At 49.0% G+C, this 15,840-nt stretch overlaps 1 protein-coding gene across 8 annotated transcripts in view; it reads left to right on the top strand.

Moving 5' to 3' along the window:
- The window catches only part of Rimbp2 (RIMS binding protein 2), a 194,409-nt gene that overhangs the window by 151,711 nt on the left and 26,858 nt on the right, over positions 1–15,840 (top strand). For all 8 annotated transcript variants that reach the window (XM_016002820.3, XM_016002799.2, XM_016002804.3 and 5 more), the window contains exons 11-15: positions 1,555–2,367; positions 9,301–9,452; positions 11,181–11,636; positions 13,007–13,153; positions 14,732–14,890. In XM_016002820.3, the coding sequence (XP_015858306.1) occupies positions 1,555–2,367; positions 9,301–9,452; positions 11,181–11,636; positions 13,007–13,153; positions 14,732–14,890 (1,727 nt within the window). The remainder of the gene's footprint in view (positions 1–1,554; positions 2,368–9,300; positions 9,453–11,180; positions 11,637–13,006; positions 13,154–14,731; positions 14,891–15,840) is intronic.

Below are 15,840 nucleotides of genomic sequence, written 5' to 3'. Positions count from 1 at the left end.
GGTGATAGCAATGATTCTCACTTTTCTCTGTCTGGGAAGATGGATTGGGTGCTAGGAAGTGCTTGGAGCGTAGCCTTGTACATAGCCATTGCTCAGGAAATGTTAGATACTGTCATCATCAACCCTACCATCACCACCATCATTACCCTTATCACCTCCATCTCCAGTACCGCCATCATCATGGTTTCCATCAGCATCACCATCACCACTATCATAAGCACCATCATCACCATTATCAATCACCATCATTGTAATCACCACCATCATCATCATCATGATGATTACATTATCATTACCACCACTATCATTATTATCATCATTACCAACACCACCATTATCATCATCAACAACATTACCATCTAATTATCACTACCATACTATCATTATTACCACCATCACCTCCATCATTATTGTTACCAACACCATTGCCATCATCACTTCCATGTGCCAGACTGTATTCAGTGCAAAGGATTGACTGCCTCAGGACCCATACCCCAAGTAGAGGTTCGGAACAGAACACAAATCCTAATTTGCCCTCTGTATGCCATGTCACAGATCCTCCAAGGCAGGGGGATCCAGGTAGGAAAAAAATCCAATGGTCATGGTGCTTCAGCCTCCTGGGGTCACCTGGCTTCACTTGGGAGGTGTGCTGTGACAAAGGGTCGTGTGTGTGTGTGTGTGTGTGTGTGTGTGTGTGTGTGTGTGTGTATGTGTGTGTGTGTGTGTGTGTGTAGTCCCCAGCACCTCTACATGCATGGTCTCTTTTGGCAAGTTCTGCTGCTAGTATCCATTTGAGCCCCATTAATCCAAGAGCATGCATGATCGCATGCACACACACACACACACACACACACACACACACACAGAGAGAGAGAGAGAGAGAGAGAGAGAGAGAGAGAGAGAGAGAGAGAGAGAGAGAGGGAGGGGAGGGAGGGAGGGAGAGAGAGAGAGAGAGAGAGAGAGAGAGAGAGAGAGAGAGAGAATTCATCTGCCTCCCAGAATAATAAAGGCCACCCACTGCAATAAAAGCAACCTGTATAGCATTTTCTTATACCACACAACTCAATGACAACTCTGCTTATCTCTGACTCTTAGACAACCAATCCAGTGTTTTCATTTCCCATCAGGTGGATGTTAGGAACATAAGTGGTCTGGTGATTTACCCAGTAAGGAGCCACCTTTAAATCCCTAGTTACATGATTATATGATCAACAAACGATAGACATTTGTTAATCTCCAAAAGCCATGGATTTGACAGTTTTGTTTATCTTGACATTTATTGAGCACCAATTGTGTTCTGGGGGTTTCCAGTGCTGGGCATCCAGTCAACATGAACTTTTAATCCCCATTGTTACCAGTGTGTTTTTGGTGTGCATATCCAGATTCTCATAGGGCTGATCGAGGAAATCAAACTTGGTGATGGATGGGGTTATTGCAGACAGAGGGTATGGAGGGAACGGGTATGTGAACTCCTAAGATGTCTTGCTATGTGCCAGTGCTATGGGACCTCGGGTCATGGGAATGGTGAGTAACCTCTGTTCTTGTATCCAACAGGGGAGCTGCTGGATGGGCAGAGGGGCTTAGTGCCCTCCAACTTTGTGGATTTTATCCAGGACAATGAGTCCCGCTTGGCTGGTACTCTGGGGAGTGAGCAGGACCAGAACTTTCTCAACCATTCTGGCATCAGCCTGGATCGTGACAGCATCCTTCACCTTCCCTCCCCAACTCATGTGGACTCAGGCATCACTGACAATGGTGAGGGGACTCTGGACATGAACATCGACGACATCGGAGAAGACATTGTGCCTTACCCTAGGAAAATCACCCTTATCAAACAGCTTGCCAAAAGTGTCATCGTGGGCTGGGAGCCCCCCGCTGTGCCGCCTGGCTGGGGCACCGTGAGCAGTTACAACGTGCTGGTCGACAAGGAGACACGCATGAGCCTCCCCCTGGGGAGGAGAACCAAGGCGCTAATCGAGAAACTTAACACATCCGCCTGCACCTACCGCATCTCCGTGCAGTGCGTCACGAGCCGGGGCAACTCGGATGAACTGCAGTGCACGCTGCTGGTGGGCAAGGATGTAGTAGTGGCCCCATCCCAGCTGCGTGTGGACAACATCACACAGATCTCGGCCCAGCTCTCCTGGCTGCCCACCAACAGTAACTACAGCCATGTCATCTTCCTCAATGAGGAGGAACTGGACATCGTGAAGGCAGCCAGGTACAAGTACCAGTTCTTCAACCTCAGGCCTAATATGGCTTACAAGGTGAAGGTCTTGGCCCAGCCCCACCAGATGCCCTGGCAGCTACCGCTGGAGCAGAGGGAGAAGAAGGAGGCCTGTGTGGAGTTCTCCACGCTGCCTGCAGGTGAGCTATGTCCTCATGGGGGTCTATAAGGAAAGGATGCTAGGGCTCACCCTGCATGGGTAGGGAAAGGTAAGAGGAGGTGACCTTAGGAGTCTGTGTTATCCTTGAAGACACCCAAGTCCCTTGGGAAATTCAGAGCATGGATGCCGTTCATGGGTTTAGAGTTGACTCTTGGATAGCATTTGGGGATGGGCCCTTGGCACTTGATCTGTCGGGAGCTGTCCTGTAAAAGACAGGAGGGGAATGAGGCCACCTCTGGGACTGGAAAGCCACACCCTACACCTCATACCTCCTGCAGCAACGCAAGGGGAATCCTGAGTTGAAGAGCCCATGCTTCTGATCCGGTCCCTTCTTTCTTGGTTTTGGTTATAAATAAATCCTTGCCGATGGACCATACAAAAGATGAAGCAGTCTGTTGAAGTGGCCACAGGACAAACCTGTCTCTCTCCTCTGCCTTCTTGGCTGTAACTGGGAGAGAGTGTGCCACCTTTCACCCCCTCCAAGACTCTTGGGGACAGGGCACATCGGGCTTCTGGAGGTCTCCAGACAAGACCATGCGCTCTTGTGTTAGTGAGCTGCTGCCTCAGGCTCCTGGAGTGTTTGTGATATTGGTGGCTGCTGTGTGCATCCTGGTAGGTTTCTGAGGCAAAGGCAGCCCACACAAGTGCAGGGCACACACGTGCATAGATGCACTTGAGGGTGTTTGTATGTCCAAGAGAAGAATAAAAGACTAGATGGTGTCCCGTCAACTAGTTGTGACTGTCTTCAGAAGGAAGACCAGAAAGAAGCCAAAATATGTCATAAAAACTTGGTCCCACCCATGTACAGGTCCCTGGTTAAGGGATGATGTCAAGAAGTGCTCATTGGCCCTGTTACCCTGGACCTGTTTTTGCAACCTGCCTAGGAGGGATGTTCTGGAATTAAGGGTGAAATGAGTACCAATTAAAGGGAATGCTTGGTAAGAGAGGAGAATGTTCCAGTTATCTTCCCATGCAGCTATGAGTCCTTTACTTGCAACAGAGTTCTGATCTAAAAAAGCCTTGCCACTGGTTCATGGTGCCTGCCAATCACCATTGATTGCCTTGTTGCTGGCTTCTGGCTGTGATAAATGAAAACTGCAGAATTGTTTATTGTTGGCCATTGGTTGCAGGAACTCTGTAACTATATGTTCTAGCCACCTTTAACTGTCAACTTGACACAGCCTAGAATCATGTGGGAAGAGAGCCTTGAGGAATTGCTTAGACCAGGCTGGTCTATGGGGGTGTCTGTGGGAGATTGTCTTGGTTGTTAATTGATGTAAGAGGGCCTCACCCACTGTAGGAGGCACCATTCCCTAGGCAGGTAGCCATAGCCTGTGTAGGAGAACTAGATGAGTGTGAGACAAAGAGCCAGCCAGTAATCAATGTTCCCCCATGGCTTCTGCATCAACTTCCTGCTTGAGTTCCTGCCATGAATTCCATCAGTGATGAGATGTGACCTAGAAATATAAGCCAAATAAACCCTTTCCTAACCCAAGTTGTTTTTATTGTCAATGTTTTATCACAACCACAGAAAGGAAACTAGAACACTGCTCTTCACCAGGGTTAGATACTTCCTTTCTCTCCCCAGTGTGCCCAGAGTTCTAGCAAGATTGAATTAAGTTTTCAGTCTTGATAATCTCTCCATCTATCAAGTCATGATTGTTCTTTATTCAGTTAATGTGGTGATTATGCTACTTTTAAATATTAAATAACTTCACACTTCCAGGGTTCCACTTGGTGTTTATGGGTGAATGAGCCTTGTTTTTAAATGGCTTGTTTTATTTTCAATTATGAGTATGTGTGTGTGTGTGTGTGGGGGGTAAACATGTGTGTTTGTATGGGTAACACAAATATTAAAAGTTCTTATTAATAAAAAACCCAGAGCCAGATATTGGGGTGAAAGCTAAAAGATCAGAGGGCTAGAACAAGCCAGCCACAAGATCTTACTGCTAGGAAATCCTCAGCCCAGGAGAGAGCTACTTCCTGTATACTCCCACCTTATATACCTTTCTGTGCCCTGCCATCTTACTTCCTCTCTCCATCCAGCTATATCACTTTCCTCTTTCTGCCCAGTTCTATCACTTCCTGTCTGTCTGTACAGACCTCCAGACCTCTATGGTTAACTAGTACTGGGATTAAAGGCATGTACCACCACGCCTGGCTCTGTTGCCAGTGTGGCCTTGAACTCACAGAGATCCAGATGGATCTCTGCCTCTCGAATGCCAGGATTATAGGTGTGTGCTACCACTGCCTGACTTCTATGTTTAATATAGTGGCTGGCTTTGTCCTCCAATCCCCAGGCAGGCTTTATTTGTTAGAGCACGAGTAAAATATCACCACAGGTGTGTGAGCCATGTGTGTGCAATTATCCAAGGATGCTAGAAGAGGGCATCAGATCTGAGGAAGCCGGTAGTTCAGGTGATTGAGAACCACCTGATGAGATACTGGGGACTGGACCCAGGTCCTCTGGAAGAGCAGCAGGTGCTCTTAACCACTGAGCCATCTCTCCAGCCTCATTGGGGATTTCCCTATCCATGTTCACAAAGGATATTCATGTACAGTTTTCTTGTAATGTCCTTTGGTTTGGGTACCAGGCCTCTGCTGGGGTCATGTGGTGACCATGAGTCACCTGCAAGTGCCTATGCAGTTTTTGTGTGGCATCACCATTATCTCCCGCTAACATTAGATAGATGTAGTGGAAGCCACACAGACCCATTGTTTTCTTCAAAGGACTGTTGCAAGTTTCAGGTTTAAGGGAGTTAAAAGATGCAGGATTATTTAGCTTTTGCATCTTCTCATATGTCAGTTGGGGTTAAGTATATCTTTTTCTTTAAGTTTATGATATAATTACATCATCCCTCCCCTCCCTTTCCTGACTTCAAACCATCCCACATATCCCTCCCTGCTCTTTTTCAAATCCGTAGACTCTATTCTCCATTAATTGCTATTACATGTTACATGTTATACACACACAGAGACATGTATATGCATATATATGTGCATACACACACACACACACATCCTAAATATGACCTGCCCAGTCTGTATAATGTTACTTGTATGTATGTTTTCAGGGCCAACCATTTGGCATTGGATAACCAATTGGTGTGCTCGTCACTGGGGAGACTATTTCTCCCGCTCTCAGTGTTCTTGAGTTACCTGTAGTTCTTTGTGTAGAGTTGAGGCCTGGTGGGCTAAGTGTGGGCATTCAAGGAATTTCCCTCCAGAGTCTCACTCAATAGCACCAGCTGGCCTGGAATTCTTAGGAGATCCCCCACCTCTGCTTCTCCAGTGCTGGGATTAAAGGTGGGCAACACCATGCTCAGCTATATTGTCCTACAACCTTTGGATCCATAGTCATGTCTCCTTTTGAATTCCTGTTGGAAATGTATGCTGTCTCACCTTTGTGATGGGAATTGCAATGTGTTTGTTACGTCATTGGTAGATTCCAAGCTGAAGCTTTTGGCTTGGCTGAGTTCTGTTTTTCATGGCCTTCTATCACATGGTCCTTCTCTTGATTTTGGGCTTTACCTTGCTCTTCTGTTTTGGCTCATGTTTTTGAGATGAGATTGAGATAAATAACTGGAAACTGTTGTTTTCTAATATAAATATTTAGACACACAAACCTGTTTGTTATGTATCCACAACTTTCAACATGTTCTCTTTCACTGTTGTTAAGTGAAACATACCTGTTACCCAGGTAGAATCTTCATAACTCTACTTATGAATAGGCTAGTTAATTTCCAAATATTTGATGGTTAAAAGAGAAAACACGCTACTATTATTGGTTTCCAATTTAATTGTTTCAGGGTTGGGCACAGTTTCTTGTGTGAGTCCTGCGGCAATGAAATCTGCTATATAGATATTGTCTGCCCTGGTCAATATTCCTGGTATATTTCAAAGCAATATGTGTACTGGGCTTCTGGAGAACACTGATCATGGTCACATAAAAGGCCTTTTTCAGTGCTTCATGTTCTCACTGGGTTTTATTTGACTATCAGTTATAGACAGTAATTGTTTTTCACTTTGGTTTTTGCTTTAGGTATTTTGGGGTTTATTTATTAGTTGCATACGTATTTGAAAGTGTGAGGTCGCCCCAATGACATTTTCTCAATAACCCCTCCTGTCTCTGACTGTCTTTAGGTCTATTTTGTCTGATGCTCATGTGGTTATTAGCTTTCTTAAGCTAGAATCTACACATCCTCTTTTCCAACATTTACTTTCAAATTCTCTGAATCCTTATATTTTAAGCCTGTCTCTTATGAGTAACATGCCGTAGGATCTTTGAGTTGGCATTGCCTGATAAACTCTGCTTTTTAACCAGAATGTCTCTCTGTTTTATTTGTCATCATTGATAAGACTTAAGTCCACATTTCTGCTCTTCTGCACCTGTCCTGTCTGCTCTTTACATCGTTGCTAACCTCTTCCTGCTTTCTTTTGAGTTAACTATTTTTTAAAACATGTTTAGTATTTGGTCCTTCATAAATATGCACAATATGTTCTGATCAAATCTACCCCAGCCACGCCCCCCCCACACACACACATACCACAGTGTTTCCAGACACAGGTTGACTATTTTTTATACTTTATTCTCTTTCTACAATTGACTTTTGGAGGGAGGGAATAACACACGATATTACTTTTTAGAGATTAATTTTTATACACATATATACAACATACTATAAATTGCCTTAAATTACAGCATAATTCTTTTTGTCCTCTTTTGATTTTTGTTTCTGTATGCTCTACCTTCACACATGCTGCGTTTAAACGCCTGTTCTATACAGTCTGCAGAATAATCACCAGAGCTGCACGTTCGATTTTGAATGAGTTTGTTAAGTAGATAGCCGGCGGATAGAGAGAAACCCAGACAGGTAGAAATACACCATCAGACTGGACACTTAGAATATCCAGCCAAGAAACCTGGAGAAGCCAGACTGAGGGAAGAAAAAGGTTAAGTTCTTCAAACCAAGGGCTTGCAAGCGTCCAGCAGAAATCAACTGGGGAAACTGAGGCAGCTAGCTAGAGTTCCAGGTTGAGTTTTCTCTCTGTGTTTGAGCCCCACCCCTGGCCTCTCTCTCTCCCCTCAGATGTTTTTATACTGTGGAATAAACAGTATATGTTGCTGGAAATGGCTCATCTTCCACCTGTTCACAAGGCACAGTGCCCTTGATCCCTTGGCTATTTTCAGTTTTTCTCTCTCCTCCCTGTTACAGAGCCAGGGCCAGCCTGATCCACATGGGGGATTTTAAGGTCTTCAGCCAAACATGCTGGGATCCGAGATCGTGGGGGGCAACCCCACTTCCAGAACCAATTTCTTCACTCAGACAGCTCGTGACACTTCACGGCCCCCCAATACATTGCCTCTTCTCTTCATCCAAATGATGCTTTCTTTGAAGGATTTTAGAAAATGTCCTTTTTTATTTCCTAATGTAACTGCCACTGGCATTATACTTTAGTCTCCCTCTCTGCAGCCCAAGTTTCCACCTGTTCTCACCTCCTCTTAACCCCGATGAGTTTCCTTTAGGATTCCTTATGGCTTTTGTTTATGTAAGATAGCTCACTATTTGCTCCCTTGTTCAAATATATTTTCTGATGGAATCAAGTTCTGGGTGATTTGTTTCACCTTCGGGTGACCTGTCATTGTCTCTGTGGAGAGTCAGCTGTCCCTCCTGCCGTCATCTTCAGAGTGCTTCTCAGAGGAGGGCTTTGACCTTTCAAGCTCATTCTGAACACCTCTTCCTTAGACAAAGGTCATACTGAACCACCAGGGAAAAATGGACTCTGATCCAGGCTGAGTTTCCGAGACCTTTGTAACAATAGAATAATATAGACCTGTGCCAGCAGGCCACAGGTACACGCTGGAGTGAAGGATCCAGCTTCTAACACTGAACAGCAGAATGACTCTTCTGAGCCTTAGTTTCTTCATTTACAAAATGATGTTGGAGACATCATTTATAATATCATTATGAAATGATGTGGAGAAGTCCCAGGACGCTGGCGAGGGCCAAGTAATACAAAGCATGCAAAGTGCATAGGATGGCCGGCATGTGGACATTCCCCAATGAGTGGTACCCTCTTCTGGGATGCCTTGGCCAGGTCTGTGACAGAAATGGTTTTCCTCTTGAGCTCATAAGTACATTCCTTCCAAAATAGAGCCATCTGGACTCTCAGTCAAGAAGAGTTGGGAAATTCTACCCCAAGTCTGGAGTAAAATATGTTATATCCCTGGTGTTCTGAGGGAAGATGGACTATACCTTACAGCCACTGGAATGGCTTGGAGACTTGGCCAGTACTTACCTATTACCTGAGTTAGTGGCTGTAGACACATTTTTTTCCCCTTAAGACCCAATGAGCATGGCTCATGTGGTGTCACCAGTCTAGACCCTTGCAATATCTGGGTCAGACTGCACTCTTCTGATGTGAGTTTCCCCAGTTTCATAGAGTGGTCTGATGGGTGGTATGAGGTCAAAGGTTGCTGTCTCTAGAGTTTGATGATGAGGATGAAGAGAGAGTGGGTAACAGCCCGGAGGAGAAGGAGTAAGAGAAGTGTGTCAGAGGTATCTTTCCTCTGGAGCCATCTAAGGCTGCTTGGCTTCCAAGTCCCGTGGCAGAGGGAACTCCATTTAAATGGAGCATAAGAGAAGGCGTCTCAGAGACAAAGTGGGGGCCCCTTCCTGGATGCAGGTGAATAATAAACACCAGGTCTGGGGAGCAGCACAGCATGCCTAGGCATCTAACGGGATGCTTGCCTTCACTATCTACAGCTTCCTGTTAGCGTTCTCTCCCCTGCTTTCCTCTCCGCTCTTCCTTGTCAACCATACAGATGGCTCCATTCCCAGGTGTGACAGAGCAAGTGAAGAACGGCCCAAGGACCATGCTCTGACTGCATCTGTCCCTTCTCTCCTTCCAGGCCCCCCGGCCCCACCACAAGATGTCATCGTCCAAGCTGGGGCCACAGCCGCCACGGTTCAGGTCTCCTGGAGGCCCCCTGCGCTGACTCCCACTGGGCTGTCCAACGGAGCCAACGTCACGGGATACGGCGTGTATGCCAAAGGGCAGAGGGTAAGTGGGCATGGGGTGTGAGGCTGTACCCTGCAGGGGTAGGCTTACGGAGGAAGGAGGGGTCAGATGCCCAGGGGAGGATTTGAGGATCTTCCAGCTCCAAGTCTCCATCACCTTCATGAGATCCCAGCTGGGTCTTCATGCTAGGGTTGTCTGCCACAAGTCAGAGTGAGGAGGTCCCATTCTGTTTTGGTTCCTAGCTGGGTCCAGTGTATTGGTGGCATCATTGAGGCAACTCCATGTAGTTAAAGGGGAGGTTTATTTGGGGGGTTTTACTTACAACAAGGACAAGGGATAGGTTACAGGGTCCGGGAGAAGTGAGGTGCAGTCCAGTGGTGTTCTCCGGAGAACTCGGCTCGGTCTACATCCAACATCCAAAATTACCAGGAACCAAGAGAGCAGGCACATCCGGATCTCGGGTCTTAAGGACTCCTGTCTCGACCCTGCTTCAGGGGCAGGCCATAGGTAGGCGTGACAGTTACTGGAAGCCTCAATGGGGGTAGTACTTCCAGGTCAAAGCTGGAACAGCTACCCACTACATCAGTATCCTTTCTGCCTTCCTGTTCCCTGTTCCACCCAACATTGACACATCACCTCTGAATTCACCAGCATCAGGCTCCCAGGCAGTGACGGGCTTGCCAGTTTTAACAGACTACCTGTTAGAAAGTTAAGACCCACCTAGGCAATCTTCCATTTGCAGGTGACCAGACCTGGACTCTGAGAAATATCTGTCTCTCTGGTGTCCCCGAGTGGAAAATCCACCATCTTAGCCTGCTGCCATTTCTGCACATGAAGCAGAGATCCTACCCCGAGGAAGCCTTTAGAAAGCTTCTGTTTAGCTGTTCACTGTTGTCTTAGTCAGGGTTCTTTATCACCGTGAAGGGACACCAGGACCACAGCAACTCTTATAAAGGAAAACATCTCACTGGGGCTGGCTTACAGTTCAGAGGTTTGGTCCATTATCCCGCCATCATGTCGGGAAGCATGGTGGCACATAGGCAGACATGGTGCTGGAGAGGTAGCTGAGAGTTCTACATCAGGATCAACAGGAAGCGGGGGGGGGGGCGCGAGAGAGAGAGAGAGAGAGAGAGAGAGAGAGAGAGAGAGAGAGAGAGAGAGAGAGAGAGAGAGAGAGTTGAGCATCTGAAACCCCCAAAACCCACCCTTAGTGACACACTTCCTCTAATAGGGCCACACCTTCTAATAGTGGCACTCCCTGGTGACCAAGCATTCAAAAAATGAGCCTATGGGGGGCATTCCTATTCAAGCCACCACAACTGCTGCCACCCCATTCTTCCCTCTGGTGACAGATTGGGCTGCTGGACTTGGGTGTGAGGTCCCCAGCCATTTCTCCCATGATTCACCTCTCGCAGGCTGCGGGCTTTCCCAGCGCAGGCTCCATGGTCTCTAAGGGCAGGTTTCACACACATCCAGGAAGTCTACTTGCTCTACCCCCTCCTCCCCTCCCTCCAGCTGTGGTCCTAAGCCAGCTCACCTTCAGATTCCTGTGGAACCCTGAATCTGATCTAGAGATGGAGGAAGAAGGCTATGCTTTGTTGCCCTCACAGCTACCTGAGTCCTGGGCTCCCGGAGACTCCTGCTTAGGTAGCTCTGTGAGTGACTTGAGCCAGATGCTGGGCTTTTCCTGCCAGGCGTCTGGCTCCAGCAGAGGCCACTGCTGGGTCACCACGTGCTGACAGCCTGTGACATGTCTTTCTCTGTGTGCAGGTGGCTGAGGTCATCGCTCCCACAGCAGACGGCACGGCGGTGGAGCTGGTCCGGCTGCGAAGCCTGGAGGCCAAGGCCGTGAGTGTGCGCACCCTGTCTGCGCAGGGGGAGTCCATGGATTCTGCCCTCGCTGCCATCCCCCCTGACCTCCTGGTGCCTCCAGCCCCCCACCCGAGGACTGCTCCCCCACCAAAGCCATTAGCAAGCGACCTGGATACCAAAGACCAACACCTGGGTCCCCACGTCAAAGTGGACGAGTCCTGGGAGCAGAGTCGGCCACCCGGCCCTGCACATGGCCACATGTTGGAACCACCTGACATGCATAGCTCTGGCCCCGGCAGAAGGTCACCCTCACCCAGCCGGATCCTCCCTCAGCCACAAGGAGCCCCCGTGTCCACCACCGTCGCCAAGGCCATGGCCCGGGAGGCTGCCCAGAGGGTGGCCGAAAGTAGCAGGGTACGTTGTGTCTTCCTAGCAGGTGGGTCCCTGTACTCTTGGGGTGGGGTATGACCTGTCCCTGTGCCTGGCCAATAGAGGCAGATCCACCAGAGAGTACTCCAGACCCCAGCCTAGGACTGTTATTCTGAACTGGGCAAGACCTGTTCTTTCATTACAACATCCCAGTCTGAGTATATATGTTGGGGATAGGGGTTTTTGTTACTATGGAGATTAAGTCAGGTTAGGACACACTCTCAAAGGGAGCAATGAGATATGCACTACTAAAGTTGCCTATTGGGGTACCCCTCCCCACCAGGCCTGGGAAGTAAGACCCAGGACTGAACTGGCCTACGACCTTCCCATCTCTCCCACATGTCCCCCTACCAGATGCCCAGATGTTTGGGGCAAGCTTGAGTTTCTCCACCAAGGAGGCAGAGGGACGCACTGGCAGGACCCTCTTAGTGTCAGGTAGCTCTGTGGGTCTCACCAGGATAGTGACCCCTGGGAATGTCTGCCAAGGCTGGGGGCACCCTCCTCCTGGGGCCCAGGTCAGGAGAGTGAGGATACGTGGCCAAGGGTCAGCACTGGAGTTGCAGGTGCCTGGGAGGATGCTTCTACCATATGTTCAGCCCCGTGTCGCTCCACGAGAGAGCACCCCTGACCCCAGGGCCCCAGAACCTTTTAGGAAACTAGAACATCAGATTGTCCATGACATCTGGTTTGTTCAACAGTGGCCACCGATACTTACAGCACATACTCATGAACTTGAGGCCTCTGCTTGAAGGGTACTCTGAGGCTCAAGGAGGCTGCAGCCAGGCCTGCATTGGAATCACTGAGGGATGCTTATGGTTGAGAGATGCTTTGGGGGCAGAGGATCCCGGCACAGCTTCAGAGTGGATCCTGGAGAGCCCAGTGGCTGTTAGGTTAGGCTGGGCCAGAGACCCTTCCTGGGTTCCTGCTTCAATGCCATGATCACTGAGCAAATTAAAGTCAGGCGAGGCAAGCAATGGAGGAAGAAGTTTCCCACTGAGGCCCGTGGTTCCCTCCAGTGAAGCTCAGGGTGATTCAGACCTCATAGAGAGGAGAGGTGAGGGGAAGAGCTGGTCCTGGGAGCCTGGACCTCAAGGGAACCTGGACCTCAAGGGAGCCACCTTCCAGCAGCAGCCTAGAGTCACAGTCTTAAGGGGTCACGGCCCAGCATATTTCATGCATCTGCCCTGGGGGAGGTTGCAGGGCTCCGTGTGTGAGAGGCCTCTCCGGGGTACCCCTGGGAATCTCCTTGCCCTTCTCAGTACTTGAAGCTGGGAATAACAACAGTGTGTGCTCCTGGGGTCCTCTCCAGTCCTTCCCTACATGCCTGCTCATCTTGGTCCTTTTCTCTTCCCAAGTTAGAGAAAAGGAGCCTCTTTCTGGAGCGGAGCAGTGCTGGGCAATATACCAACTCAGACGAGGAGGATGGCTACGCCTCCCCTGAGGTCAAGAGGAGGGGCACCTCTGTGGATGACTTCCTGAAAGGGTCGGAGCTGGGCAAGCAGGTGAGCGCGTGTACCCCTGCATCAGCCCTCGGCTGCCAGGGGCTTTAACTGGATGCATAGGAGTTTGGAGTTATGAAGACATTGCCCTAACCTGCCTTGGGTGTGTGCCATGTGGTCATATATGCGTGTGTGTGCTCACACACCAGAGTGTTTATGTACGCACATGAATTTGTGTATGCCCTTGTATCTATTTGATATGTGCATGTGTGTGTATGTGTGTGCCTGTATATAAGTGTATGGTGTGTGTATATGTTCCTGTTTGTGTATGTGCATGCCTCTGTGTGTACCTGTGTACATGAATATGTATATGTATGTGTTCTCATGTGTGGACATGTGAAAATGTGTTCCTCTGTGTCTACGTGGGTGCACATGTGTGTGTGTGTTTTATGCATGTTTGTATATGCGTGTCTACTTGTCTGATATGAATGTGCCTAAGTATGTTTATTCATGTGCTCATATATGGTATCTGGGCACATGTGCTCATATGTGAGTACATGTGACTGAATTCCTATGATCATTGTGTACATGTTTATGTGCACTTGTGTATAGAGATGTGTGTGCATGTGTGAATGGACATGTATATGGATGTCAGCATGTGTTCCTATGCATCTATGTGTCTCTGTATGAGTAAGTGTATTGTGATGAGTGTGCATGTAAGCATGTTCCTATGTGTAGTTTTGGTGCCTGTCCTGGATCTCACTCTGTAGCCCAGGCTGGCCTCAAACTCACAGAGATCCACCTGGCTCTGCCTCCTAAGTGCTGGGATTAAAGGCGTGCACCACCACCACCGGCCCTATGTGTGTTCTTATATGTGGACATATATATGCACATGAGCATGTATCTGTGTGTGCCTGTACATACATATGCACATTTGTTTGCTTTATGACAGTTCTTTTAAAAGCCTCGGTGTACCACGTGTGACCACTTGCCCTGCCATGTCCTCTTGTGTGACACTGTACACAGGAGTGCCCTAGACCTCAGCCATCTGAACTGGCGATGTTGGGCTTGAGCCTTTGTTCAGCTGGTGATGTGCAGATGTGACAGGTTGGAAGTTGAGCATCATATGATGTGATGGATCAACACTGCTTGCTCTGTCTCCTCCAGAGTCCAGGATCCTTGTGCCTGTCAGAGTGGGGTGACCCGTGCTGCCCCGCTCTGCAGCTTAGGCAAAATTGTATCTATCTGGCTTTGTTTGCATACGCTGTGCCCACATGGGCTGGTTACATGGGTTCTGCAAGTTGGCAAATACGACGAGTCCAGGACTCAGAGAGGGGTAGCCTGGGAGCCTGTGGCATGTGCAAGATGTCCTATCAAGAGCTGGAGAGATAGCTCAGTGGTTAAGGATAGCTCTTTCAGAGGACCCAGGTTGGATTCCCAGCACCTACATGGTGGCTCACGATTGTCCGTAACTCCAGTTCCAGGGGAGCCAATGCCTTCTTCTGACCTCCACAGGCACTAGGCACACATGTAGCGTCCAGACATACATGCAGGCAAAAGCGCCCACTACACATAAAAATAAAAATAAATACATCGAAAAAAAAAAAAAGAAGTCCCATCTATGTTCCTCTTTGACCACAGCCGCACTGTTGCCATGGAGATGATTACCACACAGAGAGCAGCCGGGGGTCAGACCTGTCGGACATCATGGAGGAGGATGAGGAGGAGCTGTACTCAGAGATGCAGCTGGAGGATGGGGGCCGGCGCCGGCCCAGTGGTACCTCTCACAACGCCCTCAAGGTGAGCCCTGAGCTCATGACCGGGTGCCCCGAATCTGGGGGATGCTCCCTTCCGCCCCTTTGCTGGGATTGTTTCACGAGGGCATTCAGGAGTTACATGCTGCTCCTGTCTGCCTTGCCAAGAGGGCTGGGTACTCGGGGGGATCCCCTTGGAACCCCTGGACACAGCCGCACTGCAGTGGGAATAGAATTATAAGCAACAAAACTAGCCTCAGCCTTACATGCTCATATAGAAGGTGCAGCTTCTGGGTTAGGACTGAACCAGCAGTTTGGAGCTGGGCCACACATTCCTGTGTAAGAGGAGGAATCCATGGTGGGCTAGAACCATGCAGCGGAGGCCAGAGGAGGCCTAGGACAGCACACTCCTGGGTCCATCACCGGAGCCCCATACCAGGAAAGAGTCCATACCATCTACCACTGGAGATCTGCAATGAAAGGGTGGCTACTTCATGAGAAGGTGGTTGGGGGTAGGGTGAAGCCTGCAGGGCTTATTTCTGCAGGCAGGCATCATCTTGCACTGTGGTGGGCAGACGATAACATATATTACTGAGGTCTGTTCAGAGCCTCTATGGGGATCCTATGGATGTTTTCCCCATAAAAGTCCTTGCAGGGGCTTTGGGGACCTCCATGTGGTCCTGCATGGTGAAGCTCACTCCATTCCCTGTGCCCCTCCCCCAGTGGGTCCCACACCGACCTCTTCTGAACCGGAGACTCCTACCTGCCCCAGGCCATGTTCCAGAGCAAGAGTCACCTTGGAAGGGTTCACGGGTGGGTCAGGGAAAGGCATACACCTGTGCCTTGCACCTTCCAGACACTTCTCTGGACAGGGGAAGATATTTAGAAGCTGCCTCTCAGGAACTGCTTAACAAAGGAAGGGCCAGCGAGGGTGTTGCGAAGCAGGAGGGGTAGTCCATGTAGCTCCCACCCTCTTACAAACAGCCCAGCAGTGCC

This window comes from Peromyscus maniculatus, chromosome 23, assembly GCF_049852395.1.
Source record: "Peromyscus maniculatus bairdii isolate BWxNUB_F1_BW_parent chromosome 23, HU_Pman_BW_mat_3.1, whole genome shotgun sequence".
Taxonomy (NCBI): Eukaryota; Metazoa; Chordata; class Mammalia; order Rodentia; family Cricetidae; genus Peromyscus; species Peromyscus maniculatus.
Note: the sequence above shows the minus strand (reverse complement) of the source record. Positions and strands in the feature narration are given on the sequence as shown.